The 14769-nt window shown below is 38.9% G+C and overlaps 1 protein-coding gene across 2 annotated transcripts in view; it reads left to right on the top strand.

The window, feature by feature from the left end:
- The window catches only part of Plcb1 (phospholipase C beta 1), a 701628-nt gene that overhangs the window by 484650 nt on the left and 202209 nt on the right, over positions 1-14769 (top strand). For both annotated transcript variants that reach the window (XM_060371729.1, XM_060371731.1), the window contains exon 9: positions 871-1037. In XM_060371729.1, the coding sequence (XP_060227712.1) occupies positions 871-1037 (167 nt within the window). The remainder of the gene's footprint in view (positions 1-870; positions 1038-14769) is intronic.

Raw genomic sequence — 14769 nt, 5'->3', positions numbered from 1 at the left:
CTGCAGTCCCTAGATATTGCTTCTTAAAGAAACACAGAAATGAAAAGAGAAAACAAACAAATGGAAGTGCAGTTTATCTCTCTTGACACACCCAAATCTACAAAATTGGCAAAACAGCAATCCAAATTTGGTAAAGGAAGCAAGGGGCAGACAGATAAGGGCTGCCACTGAGCATGACATCATACATGAACACTTTTGCTTTGTGACTTCATCACCATAAAACATTTATTGAGTATCCACAATATATATACCATTGAATTGTCATGGGTTGCCAATTAAATTTAAAGCGGCATTTGAATAATTCTATTCAACAACACCATTATTTTGAAGATAAAGTGAGATTGTGTGTTTACATCTACATAATGGTATAAATCATTATTGTCGTTATCTAAAGGAAGCTTAGTTAGGAGGCTCAGTATGAATTTGAAGCCAGCCCATCATGAGCACCAGGATAAACAGTGATACATAGTGAGTTCGTCTTCAAAAATGAAAACAAGCAAATGACGGAAGCATACACTCTTCTAACCCTGTAACTTTAGTGAAGTGCTGTATTCAAGCACTTTGGGTTTTTTTTTTTTTCTTTTTCTTTTTAAAGTAATAAACAGCAATATATCTTCAGATGCTGAGTGTAAGGCACGGCACTGTCAGGCATCTGGTGCTGGTTTAGGCATTGGCGTTGGGTGGCGGTGACTAGAAAAGGTGGCAATCCATCGAGCTTTGGGAAGTGTGGTGTGGCAGCACCGTGGTTTGGGGCAAGGTCAGAACTCTGTTACAGACTTCACAGGCGTGAAATGCTTTTACTTCTTTGCAGCTAATGCATAAATAAGATGTGGAAAGTAGTGTGATCTCTTGTGTCTTCATTGCTTGCAGTGGTGCCAAAAGCAAACCGTATCTTACTGTTGATCAGATGATGGATTTTATCAACCTTAAGCAGAGAGACCCCCGGCTAAACGAAATACTCTACCCCCCTCTGAAGCAAGAGCAGGTCCAAGTGCTGATTGAGAAGTATGAAGCGAACAGCAGCCTCGCCAAGAAAGGTAGAGTGCTTCCCCCACTGCACAGCCCTGCCCCCTCCGTGGCGGGCCAAGAGTGGGCTCACAGACTTCAGACCATGCACTCCTTTGTGTCTGGACTCCTGTGATTTTTTCCTGATGTCGTTTGTTGTGGTGTTTTGTTTTTTTTTTTAACTTTGGCAAGTTACTCTTCTAATTATGTCTATGTGTGCATGCTATAAATTTTTATATTTCTAATTTGTTTGTTTGTTTTCAAATTTATTCAGTAATTGAATGCATTTTTTTTCTCATACAGGGAATTTACTAGTTCAAAAGTTGTCCTTTAGGGTCACTTTTTTTGAAAGTTCTGTATAGTAACCCATGAGTTCATTTTGGTTTTGTTTTTCTCCAAGTCTCCAAAACTAAAGAGAATATTTAGTCTGCTAGAATCAGATCTTATTCCAGTTTAGAGTAACTGATAAATTTTTCTACATGTGATAATATTTTGAAATTTGTTCTTACAATTTAAATTTTTGGCAGATTTAAATTAAAATCTTAGTAGAAAAAAAACAGGAAGTTATTTTTAATATACTTTTTTATTCTGGAAAAATGAATTAACAAAATATGATCATGAGCAGTTAGTTGCTGGATAAACTGTGTTGAGGGCTTTGGCTAAACCTCTGCCACTGATACTGAATCTCTTCTGGACTGAAAGACCCTCGTTCAGAACCTGATCCATCATTACTGCGATTGTGTAGATCGTCTAGACAAACCACAAACACTAGTTTCCAGGAGAAACGAGTGGCGTGTTTACATGCAGGCATGTCATACAACAATCACAGGCCACAGATGAGAACAGATGGCACAAGTCTTTTTGTGCACTGTACTCGTTCAGAATCAGCCCTCTCAAGAGAAAAGAGAGGTGTGTAGTAAGTAAAAAATGAAATTTTTCTTTTTAGTCTGTTAATTGAGGACTTATAGACAACTTCTTTCAACATACTTTTATGTGCGTGGCCAAGCATTTTGCCCTTGTAATTGACATTATTTTCTGTTGAAAGATCAGTGAAAGTAAGCAACAAGAGAATATTTGTCATTGGGGCAGGGCTGCCATGCAAGAGTAGGTTAAGATGTCCTCCTGCTCCTCTCCCTCTTCCTCCTCCTCCTCTTCCTCCTTTTTCTTCCTGCTCCTTATTTTCAAGCTGGGGCAGCTTCCCAATAAAGCTCAGCAATTCCCATTATGAAATCCAGACTTTTCCAAGAACAACTAACACTTAGTGATGGAACAATTCCAGAATGACTTCTAAATAGATTATCTCATAATACTGTGACAAGAAAAAGGTTCTGTGAAGCCATCAGGCCTTCCTGTGGCCTACTGACGATGTGCATGAAGCCCTTAACTACAATGTCCAGAGGCAGGTCCTCTTGGCAGATAAACTCTTCCTGCTCAAGGTGCTTCATCTGAAGAACTGAAGAGGGGAAAGTCTTTCGCTGACTTTGTGTGAGCGTGAAATAAGTAATGTCCACTAAAAAAGCACCCAGCCTATGTGATGTGATGTGAAGGCCAAGTGTGAAGTCTACTCAGTATGTTGACGTGTTTTGAAATCCTGTGGTGTGTTCCATCTAGCTGCTCTCTAGGTCATAAGGTTCTTGAACCTTAGACTTCTTAGGATACAATATTTATTATAGGCTAGGAAGTAAGATCTAATCACTTCCATAAAGCATTTGTGCCCCAAAATAGCATAGTTCTTCATAATAGTCTGTGCAGGGGTTAGATTAGTTTCTCTCCACAGAGAGCACTCAAGTAGCATCTAGGAAGGACAGAGGTTGGCCATGTGACACCAAGATGTGGAGATATGCCTAGCCATGGCAGGAGGTCTACCTTCTGTCACTCCACGAAACAGAACTGATAAATAAGCAGATCTAGTTGTCTAGAGCTGTCACGCTTCTCCCAGTGAAGAAATCCAACTCTCAGTAGTCAACTAGTCAAATTATAAAAGACCTTAGTAGGACCACTTCAGCCCCATTCACAAAAAAGAACTGATAACTGCCCTATTTCAAGGGTAAAGTGAAAGTGTGTTATTTAGGTGAGATTAACACATGATAGCCTTAAGTTACCATTATTATTGCAAGTAGGACAAAATGGATACCGTACTGAAATGTCAGAGTGTCTTTGAGAATGACAGTTTCCCAAGAATCTAGGGACCTGAAAACTCAATGGCCACAAAAGTTGCCCAAGCCAGTAGCTTTGGGGTTCTTATCTCACAAATTAGAAGAATGAAATTCATAGACCAGAGAAGGTGCGTTTTAGAGGGGTTTTTAAGTTTTGGTTGTTGTTGCTTGCTTTGTTGTTGTTTGCAAGGGGGAAAGGTCCACACTGTTTGAGTGAAGCCAGCAGAAAAGATGACCATGGTGGAGCCGAGGGAGCCTTAGCGAAACTGTAAGGAAATCCAAAGCACCAGAGAATGCACACTTGGGTTTTGGCTGGTATCTAAAAGAAAAACAGAAGATAAAAATATTAGCAAAAGTAATGTATTTTGAGCAGAACCCAGAAAGGCAAGTAGATATTTCTTAACACACCTGAAAATCAGCTATTCCTCCTGTCTTGTTAGCATGGCTTAAGGCAGGCACACCTTCCTAAGGGGTGGTCCATTGGTCAGAAGATTGCCCTCCTCCAATGGGTGTTTAAGTAACTGTTTAAGGGAGGAGATGATGATGGCATGTCTCCACCATAATATAAATTCCGTTCTTTGCTGTGATGGCCATGGAGGAAGAAAGTTTACATGCCCTAGTATAGCGAACTCAAATTGTAAGCATGCACATTATCTGTATTCTTCATGACTTCAGCTTTACAAAGCAAGCCAAACAAATAGCTGCTGATGAAATCATCTGAGGCCTTGTTAAATTTAGATTCTTGGTTCTGCATCTCTTACAAGGTGGTGAGGACCCCGACCAGCCTACAGGAGCCACACTGAGCAGCCAGGCTTTGAGAGTTACTGAGGATGGGTAGAAAGCTGGGAGGTGGAGCCTATAGGGAAGGTCCAGGAATTTCTGAGGTGAACTAATTTCAACAGGAATGAATGGAAGATTTTCTAGGGATCAAGGGTAACATTCTTTTGTTCACTCCTGCATTCATTCCTCTTGAACATCCTTATATAATTAATTCCAAGAAAAATTAAAACAGGATTTGTGCAGTCCCCACAAGCTCAGTCTGAAGACATCCCAAGACAGACAAGTACATCTGGCCAAACTGCCCAGACAGTTGTTTTTCTAAATTTCCATTAGCTACGTAAAGTAAATCTTTTTAATGACAGCATCTATTTCTTAACCCAGCCACTTGAGTAGGAAACAATGTTGATCTTGAGCTGCTGTATTATAACATTCTGTGTGCTACTTTCACTGCTTATGGGAACTAAGGAAAAAAGGAACTTTTTTTGTTTGTTTATTCACTTTGATTTCATAGTCAATAGGATAGGATTTTGAGATTTATGTGTACAGAGAAGAAATTACTTTAGAAACTAAAAAAGCTTGAGGCCAGATATAGTGACGGATACCGTTAATCCCAGCATTTTTTTTTTGGGGGGGGGGGAGAGGCAGGCAGATCTTTTGAGTTCCAGGACAGCCAGGGCTCATCTTAAAAAAATAAAAAGGAAGGAAAGAAACAAGAGTTTGAAATATTTTGTCAGACAATGAACATCAATATTTTTATTTTGGGTTTGTAGTTCTTAACCTGTTGTGTTTGACTTTGGAATTTCTTTTCCTTTAAGAGCAAACAAACAAAAGCCATTTTGTCCCTTCTTTATTAGGTGAGTATGAGTCAGTGTTAACAAAGCTCAGTTCCCGATAGTGGGATTGGCTTGAACGTGATGGCTGCTGTGGGGCTCTAAGGAAATGTAACTGTAAAAACGCACATGAGTGGTAGGAGGCAGCTTAGCAGGAGAGAATTTCCCTAACAGGGGTGAAACCCTGAGTCCAATCCCAGGCACTACTCCAAATAATGAGTAAATACCATATTTAAAAGCATGTGAATATTTTTTCAAAGAGGAAAACTAAGGCTTTGTGGTCAAAAGGCTTCCCCAGGACTTAATGTTCTTCATGAAACCAGTTGTAACTTTAAATCAGGTGGCTCCTGTATTTTTACCTATGAAAACTTGAGAAAATAGATATCAAAGTTCAATATGCTGTCATAGTTTGCCTTCTCCTTCTGCTCTCACTTTGAATATTACCTCAGGTGTGCCCAAGAATCAATTAAGTTGGTGTTCATCTCAATATTGCCTGATAAACATCATCTGATTTATCTCAGAACAAAATTACTTCTAGCCCATAAAATCACGAGGTCTGAAATTAATGTTTTAATGTGAGGCATAAGAAACATAATTGTGCATGTAACAAGTATGTGTGTCAGGAATATACATACACTCTGATTCCTAAGAAATATGTGCTTTTTTTTCTTTTATTGAAAACAGATGTTTTCCTACAATATATTACAATTTAACCTCTCTCTTCCTCAAATTCCTTCCCAACTCCCCTAACCTGATCTGTCTTTCCTTAAAAAATAAACAGGCATGTAAGGGATAATAATGAAATAAGGAGAAATATAGTAATATTTTTTAAAATCAAAATATGATAAAATAAACAAGCAGAAGGAAAAGTCTAAGTAAAGACACAAGAAACAGATTTATATGCAGAAAAACAATCGTTTACACACTCAGGAAAGCCATAAACACACACACACACACACACACAGCAGGAAGCCATAATATATTTTTGAAGGACATATAGTGTAAAAACAATAAATAAATAAATAGATACAAATTTTAAATTAAATTTTAAGTGAAAGAAAGGAAAAATTGAAAAGCTCTGACACAGCATTATGAGACAAGGAACCTCCAAAGATGCCATTGAGTTCATTTTCTGTTGGCTTTGACTACAGGGCATGAGGCCAACTTTTTAAAAAAATTTTTTCTTTATTATTATTTATTACAATTTATTCACTTTGTATCCCAGCTGCAGTGTCCCTCCTTCATCTCCTCCCGGTCCTACCCTCCCTCCCTCTACCCCTCCCAACCCCCTCCCCTAGTCCACTGATAGGGGAGGTCCTCCTTACCTACTATCTGACCCTAGCCTACCAGGTCTCATCAAGACTATCTGGATCATCTTTCTCTGTGGCCTGTGAGGCCATCTTGCCAGGGGGAGGTGATCAAAGAGCAGGCAACAAAATACATGCCAGAGACTACCCCTGCTCCCCTTACTAGGGAACCCACTTGGAGACTGAGCTGCCATGTGCTACATCTGAGTAGGGGGTCTAGGTCCTCTCCATGCATGGTCCTTTGTTGATTCATCAGCCTCTGCAGTCCCACTGGTCCCAGATTTTTTTTGGCTCTGTTGGTCTCCTTGTGGGGCTCCTGTCCCCTCCAGGTCTTTCTATCTCCCCCTTCCTCCATAAGATTCCATGTACTCTGCCCAAAGTTTGGCTATGAGTCTCAGTATCTGCTTCAGTACCCTGATGTCTTTCAGAGGCCCCCAGTGGAAGACTCCTGTCTTCTTTTTTCTCTTCTCCCACTTCCAATGTCTATCCTGTTTGCCCTTCTGAATGAGGCTAAGCCTCTTCCCTAGGATCCTCCTTGTTGTTTAACTTCTTTAAGACTATAGATTTTAGTATGTTTGTCCTATATTATATGGCTACTATCCAATTATAAGTGAGTATATACTACATGTGTCTTTCTGCTTCTGGGTTATCTCACTCAGGATGATCTTTTCTAATTCCATCCATTTGCCTGCAAATTTCAGGATTTCCTTGTTTTTAATTGCTGAGTAGTATTCCTTTGTGTAAATATACCACAATTTCTGTATCCATTTCTCAACTGAGAGACATGTGTGTTGTTTCCAGATTCTGGCTATTACAAATAAAGCTACTGTGAACAGGTTGAGCAAATGTCCTTGTGTACTTGAGCATATTTTGGATATATGCCTAAGAGTGGTATAGCTGGATCTTGAGGTAGCATTATTCCTGATTGTCTGAGAAAGTACGAGATTGATTTCCAAAGTGGTTGTAGTTTACATTCCCACCAGCAGTGGAGGAGGGTTCCCCTTTCACCACAACCTCTCCAGCGTGTGTTGTCACTTGAGTTTTTGATCTTAGCCATTCTGATGGGTGAATCTCAGGGTCATTTTGACATGCATTTCCCTGATGACTAAGGATGTTGAATATTTCTTTAACTGTTTCTTTGCCATTGATATACCTCTACAGAGAATTCCCTGTTTAACTCTGTACCCCACTTTTTAATTGGATTACTTGATTTGTTACTGTTTGACTTCTTGAGTTCTTTAGATATTCTGGATATTAGACCTCTGTCAGATAGAGGGTTGGTGAAAATTCTTTCCCAATCTGTAGACTGGCGTTTTGTTCTGACAACAGTTTCCTTTGCTTTTCAGTTTCATGGGGTCTTATTTATTGATTGTTGATCTGAGAGCCTGTACTGCTGGTGTTCCATTCAGGAAGTTGTCTCCTGTGCCAATTAGTTCAAAGCTCTCTCCCATTTTTTCTTCTACAGGTTTAGTGTGTCTGGTTTTATGTTGTGGTCCTTGATCCACTTGGACTTTAGTTTTGTGCAGGGTGATAAGTATGGATCTATTTGCATTTTTCTACATGTAGACATCCAGTTAGACCAGCACCGTTTGTTGAAGATGCTATCTTTTTTCCATTGTATTGTTTTGTTGTTTTTTTGGGGTTTTTTTTGTTTTGTTTTTTTTTTTTTTGTCAAAAATCAGGTGTCCATAAGTGTGTGGGTTTATTTCTGGATCTTTGATTTGATTCCATTGATCCACCATTCTGTTTCTATGCTAGTACCATGCGTTTTTTTTATTACTGTTGCTCTAGTTACTAGTTTACTACTGTTTATTACTGTTGCTCTATAGTACAGTTTGAGATCAGGAATGGAGATACCTCCAGAAGATCTTTTACTGTACAGGATTGTTTTAGCTATTCTGGGTTTTTTGTTTTCCATACGAAATTGAGAATTGCTCTTTCAAGGTCTGCAAAGAATTGTGTTGGTATTTTGTTGGGAATAACATTGACTCTGTAGATTGCTTTTGGTAAAATAACCATTTTTCACTCTGTTAATTCTACCAATCCATGAGCATGGGAGATCTTTCCATTTTCTGGTTTCTTCTTCAATTTCTTTCTTCAGAGACTTGAAGTTTTTTTTTTTGTTGTTGTTGTTTTGTTTTTTTTTCCAAACAGGTCTTTCACTTGCTTGGTTAGAGTTACACCAAGGTACTTTATATTATTTGTGTCTATTGTGAAGGGTGTTGTTTCCCTAATTTTCTCAGCCTGTTTGTCTTTTGCATACAGGAGGGCTTCAGCTTTTTGTTGTTAATTTTTGTATCCAGGCATTGGCTGAAGGAGTTCTCTGGTAGAATTCTGATCCCGCAGCCTGAAGCCATCCACTGAAACCTGCCTTCTTTTTTTTTTTTAATTCAAACTTTTTTTATTTTTTTAAATTAATTACACTTTATTCACTTTGTATCCCCCCATAAGCCCTCCCAATACCACCCTCCCTCCTCCTTCTTCACACATACCCCTCCCCAAGTCTACTGATAGGGGAGATCCTCCTCTCCTTCCTTCTGATCTTAGTCTATCATATCTCATCAGGAGTGACTGCATTGTCATCTTCTGTGACCTGGTAAGGCTGCTCCCCCCTAGAGGGAGGTGATCAAAGAGCAGGCCAATCAGATTATGTCAGAGGCAGTCCCTCTTCCCATTACTAGGTAACCCACTTGGACACTAAACTGTCATGGGCTACATCTGTGCAGGGGTTCTAGGTTATTTCCATGCATGGTACTTGGTTGGAGTATGAGTCTCTGGGAAGACCCCTGTCCCCATCCCGAAAGGCAAAGAGGAAGGACTTCAGAAGAAAAAACAATAGTCAAGCTAAGAACCTGCCACAGAGGGCCTCTGAAAGGCTCTGCCCTGCAGACTATCAAAGCAGATGCTGAGACTTATGGCCAACTGTTGGGTAGTGTGCATGGAATCTTATGTAAGAAGTGGGAAATAGTAAGATCTGGAGAGGACAGGAACTTCACAAAGAGAGCAACAGAACCAGAAAATTTGAAACCCGCCTTCTTAAGAGTGGTTTGTATTCCTGTTTGACCCTCTTGAAGAAAACTAAATTTTCGTTTGGAAGTGATTATCAGTTGGAGATAGCTGCTGGGTTAGAGATGGGGGAATATGTCCACTTCTCTTTTCAGCTCAAGGACCACATCTGGTACAGACCCATGCAGGCCCTGTGCCTGCTCTGTGAGTTCATATATGTATTCATCATGTTGATTTAGAGGTCCTTCTTTTCTTGATGGTCTTCTTTCTCTCTGGGCTTAAACACTCTTTCTACCTCCTCTTCCGAAGTGTTCCCTGAGCCCCGAGGGGAGGCGCTTGATGGAAACATCCCATTTAGGCCTGAGTGTCCATGGTCTCTCACTCTCTGCATAATGTCTGGCTGTGGGTTTCTGTATTTGCTCCCATCAGCTGCAGGACAAAGCTTCTCTGAAGACTCTGATCTATGAATATAGCAGAATGTCATTAGGAGTCCTTTTGTTGTTGCATTATTTGGGTGGGGGAAGGGCAGTAGTGTTTGATTTTAGCCTCAGTCCCTAAGCTATCTAGTCTCAGGCTACTGCTTACCCAAGCAATGTCAGGTCGTGAGTTGTTCAGTTTTCATGAGTTTGTAAGCTTTCTGTTGTTGCTGATATCTAGTTTTTATCAGTGGTAGCCAGATATGATGCAAGCTGTTATTTCAGCTTTCTTAAATCTACTGGGAGTTGCTTTGTATGTGGTCAATTTTGGAGAAAGTTTCCTCAGCTGCTGAGAAGAAGATGTGTTCTTTTATGTCTTGGTAAATTGTCCAATAAATATCTGTCAGGTTCATTTGACCTATGACATAAGTTAACTCTAGCATCTCTCTGTTTAGTTTTTGTCTGGATGACCTACCCAGTGGTGACAGTGGAATATTGAAGTGTTTCTTTTATGAACTTGGGTACCCTTGTGCTTGGTGCATAGATGTTAAGAACTGCAATATCCTTTTGGTAGATTTTTATTCTGACGAATATATAGTATCCTCCCCTATATCTTCTGATTGTTTTGGTTTGAAGTCTATCTTGGCAGAAATTAATATGGCTATATCAGCTTGCTTCTTGGGTCCATTGGCTTAGAAAAACTTTCTCTAGCCTTTTATCCAGAGATGATATCTATCTTTGATGTTAAGGTGTGTTTCTTGGATGCAGCAAATGGATGGAGCCTGCGTACACATCTAATCTATTAGTCTGTATCTTTTTATTGGGAAACTGCAAGCATTGATGTTGAGAGTTATCAATGAGTGGCATTCGTTGATTTCTCTTATTTTGTTGTGGTAGTCTTTTTTTTTCCTCCTCTTTTGATTTGCTGGCCTGGATTTTTCTTGTGGTTTATTGCTGTGGTTAACCTCTTCAGGTTTGGCTGGTGGGTTCCCAGGAAATGCATGCTGTAGCTGGGGGCTGGGACAAAGGGATGAGTAAACAAGGAGGTTGGAGAAGAAGATCTGCAGGACACACTGGAGATGAGGGCAAAGAGAAAAGCAGGCTGTAGCAGACAGTCTAAATAAAGCTGGTGCTGAGACTAGAGGAATGGATTTGGGAGTAAGGGGGAAGAGGTGCAGATCTACAGTTAGGCTACCCAGTTCCCTAGCCTGTGAGGCTTGCTGGTTCCCAGGAATTCAAGAAATACATTTAAGGTAGATCTTTTAGTGGTTAAATAATACAGATACACATACTATAAGTTAAATACATGTTAATGTTTGGTTTCTGGAGAGCTGGGGAATTTTGTTTTTGTTTGGTTTTTTGTTTATTTGTTTGTTTTTAAGACAGGTCTTACTATATATTTCTAGCTGTTATAAAACTCCCTGTGGAGATGAGGATGGTCTTGACTTCAAAGAGATTTGCCCTTTTCTGTCTCCCAAGTGCTGGAATTAAAGGTTTCTGCTGCCATGCCCAATTCATGTGAATGTTTTAAAATTTTAAGTAGAAGACAAAAATTAAGTGAACAAAATTTAATGTAACCAGAGGCCTGAACACCAAACCCATATAAGTACATATTGTCTAAAAAAAAAAAATACAACATGAGGAAATGTAAAATATTCAGAGTAGCTTTTGCTATTCTGCTATCCAGCTGTATTTAGCATGTAGGCCATATTTCCACTCTGGAATTTCTGCTTGGAGAGATGCCTTCATTCACTGCAAATAGTCCAAGGGTTTCTGTGTATTCTAAGCCACAGGTTTGCATACTTGTTGTCCACAAAAAAAATATTTGAATTTTGTAATAGAGACTATCATTCTCAGAGAAGATTCATCTTTTTTTAATGTAATGTCCTATATTTAGAAATGTCCCTGTCCCAGTCACCCAATGCTTCTTTCTTCCCTACTCATCTAAATGCAGACCTAACTGTGCTTGAGGGAATACACAGTGACCCTGCCTCTACCCAACAAGATGGTAATGGATGTTTTAGCTTGAAGACTAATCTTTTTTTTAATCATTTAGACTCTTTCAAAAACAATCAGTGAGTTAAAAATAGCACAAAAAACAACACAGTTATGTTGGTGCCTTTGATTACAGAATACAGACTTCAGGATTCATGGATAGTCATGAATGAAAGCCATTTTTTTTTTTTTTTTGCTTAAACTGCAAAAAAGAAAAAGAAAAACAATTAAGTTTGTTTCTGCCCTTACTCCTTTGTGAAGAGCAAGTGGGTATGGTTGTTGAACAATTGAACTGATGCAACAGAACTAGTGTGTGTTTCAAGTTCCACTCTTCTTTCTCATCAAGTCTTCCTCCTACCTTACTTACAGGCTTACTACATAACCATATGTTCTATGTTTTACATGTACTGTAGTCCTTTGTTTTATTGCAGTTAAATTGTAAAACCGAAGCTGTGTGATTCACTTTCGCATTTGATCAGTGCCTATGGAGTCAGTGGTTGAAGCACCGAAATAAACTCACAGTTATGATGACACAACAATTTGTCTTTAAGCAAAGCAATACAATTCAGGTACAGCAAGCATGCACTGTCCTCGGAGTAGAAACAAGCTAACAGTGCTTGTGTCCAGACAAATAACTACATTGTGTTTCCAGTATTGTTTTCTTTTTCAATATTGACACAATCCAACTATAATGGAACATTATTAATACCAGGAAGCAGGGTAGAATGTGGCAGGGTTCTGAGCTCCACCGGCCTGCAGACTGCAGCATCATGAGGCAGTGTTCCTTCCCTGGAAAACAGCAGAAACACACACTGCATAGAAACACACAAGCAAAGAGCCTGGATGTCAGTGGGTTTTAGCAGAGAACCCAGGAGTTCAAATAATGTGATTGAGAATTGACTTTTCTCCAGTAGTGCATAATTTCACTTAAAAAAAAAAGAATCTAAAAAGTGACTGGTGGAAGTAAAGAGTGCAGTGATACATGAGGCTGGGGAATGGCAAAGAGGAGGCATGCTGGTCAGAGGGTACCAAAATACAGTTAGGAAAAATAAGGTTCAGTGGTGTACTGATGGCTATAATAAATATTAATGCACTGTTTATTTTACAATAGCTAAAAGAATAGATTTTGAAAGTGTGGAACACAAAGATAAGTTCCTCAGGTGGTAAGTCTGTTGATTTGAGTTCATCACCCTGCAGTCCAGCAGTATATCAAAACATCACATTGCTGAGGGGCCATGAGCAGTGAATGGGGCCTTAGGGAGAGGGTGCTGCATTCTGCAGTTGTATGACTACTGATAATTTGCCCATATTCTAGTATTTAATCCCCACAATATTCATGCAAGCAATTAAAATTAACCTCAGTGAGGCACAAAAACAAATAAACAAACAAAAAAATCAAAGTGAGAGCAGGCCTTACTTTGGGAAGTAGGGTTTCAGTGGTTGAAAGAGAAGAAAAACCAAGGTTAATGGTAGAGGGGATAAAAATAACCAAATATTCAGTATATACACATATAAAACTGCAAAATAATTTAAAAATTAAAATAATAACAAAACATTAGATTGTACTCACAAATATATATGTAGTTTTAAGGTATGTATTGCCAATAAAAAACAATTATCTTTCCTTGTTTCTTATCATTTTTTTCTGTATTCATTGCAGCTCTTTAGCAGATTCTCTAAAGTAACATGATAACTACCAACACTCCAGCCAGGCCTGCCAAATAAGGTATTGCAATATAAGGAAATTCTTTTCACTCGTGGCTCCATCAAAAGTGTCAGAATCCTGAGCCAACAAGGCCACTCTTGAGTTTAAAAAAAAAAAAAATCACTGTTCTGGAGGATCAAATAAAATAACTAGGCACACTCAGGTCACATGATTCTCCCTAGAGTCAATGCAGGATGACTTATCTAAACCACATACCCCGTGACTTGATAATGGATGAGAAGGTCCTCAAAGTTCACATGAGTTAAGTTCACTAGACAAAGAAGGGATGGTTCCAAAGTAAATTTAAAAAAAAAAAAGGAATTTGTGTTATGACTTGAATCTCAATGTCTTCATCAGTCTCCTGTTTTAAATAGTTGTTGTCCAGATAGTGGCATTATTTTAGAAACCTGAGGAACCTTTAAGAGGTAGGGCTGGGTAGAGAAAGCGGGTTGCCGGAGGTGACCTTTAAAGGTCATTTCTGCCTATGGCTCCTGCCACACTGTATCTGCTTCTTGGTCTCCCACGGTGCACCAGCCTCAGACACTAGTTCTTGTCAGTCACCTGTAGAATGAACCTTCTCCCATGCTTTCCCCACGTTGATGAACTGAAGCTGAACCAAAACAAACATTGCTTCCTTTTCGTTATGTATGAGAGAGAATGTGGTCACAGGAAAGTAACGCACGCCACCAGAACTGGGCCAGAGAGAGAACCTGGTCGTCACATTTCAAGCCACTTTACCCTTTGGACCAGTGCCACGTCTGTACCTTCTCATCTTTGAAGGGATTCTGTGAAAGAATTGCTCAGAGAACTAAGTATGGTATGTGATCACTAACGAGAGGGGACTGAACTATTAGCAAGAAATTAGCAATATTTACTTGTCCTAAAAGCAGTAAAGTTGAACATTGCTGTTATAGTTCTTAGCACACATACTACATTCAGAAAGTTACAAGTTCGGATCAGTTAGTCACAAAACCAGTACATATATATATATATATATATATATATACATATATATGTGTGTGTGTGTGTATATAATATATGTTTATTATTATATATACATATATAATAAGTATATATGTATATTATATATGTATGCTTTAATATATGTATATTACATATTTATGTAATATATGTATATGTAAATGTATATATTTAACATATATATATTAATATTTAACATGTTGAGACTTCGACCAAATGTTTCTTTCAGGATTAACATTTCTTTTTTATAAATGTTTATTTAGAATTATGATTAAGTTATAAACATACGGATTTGTACATGACTCATTACCTAGGATTTTCACTTTAGTATTATAAAGTTTTCCATATAGATTCTTAAATTATGTTTCTCTGTCACTACTTCTTATCTAGACAGAAATTATAAAAGTTAAGGGTGGGCTGGGGAGGTAACCAGTTGGTAGAGTGCTAGCCAAGCATGCATGAACCAGCACCACTTAAACCTGGGACAGGGACACACACCTGTAATCCCAGCACTCGGGAAATGGAAGCAGGGGGATCTGGAGCTCTGGGACCTCTTTGGATACATAGAAGGTTTAAGTCCAGATCATC

This window comes from Meriones unguiculatus, chromosome 18 (genome assembly GCF_030254825.1).
Source record: "Meriones unguiculatus strain TT.TT164.6M chromosome 18, Bangor_MerUng_6.1, whole genome shotgun sequence".
Taxonomy (NCBI): domain Eukaryota; kingdom Metazoa; phylum Chordata; class Mammalia; order Rodentia; family Muridae; genus Meriones; species Meriones unguiculatus.
The sequence above is the reverse complement of the archived record's forward strand: the minus strand, read 5'-3'. Positions and strand labels throughout refer to the sequence as shown.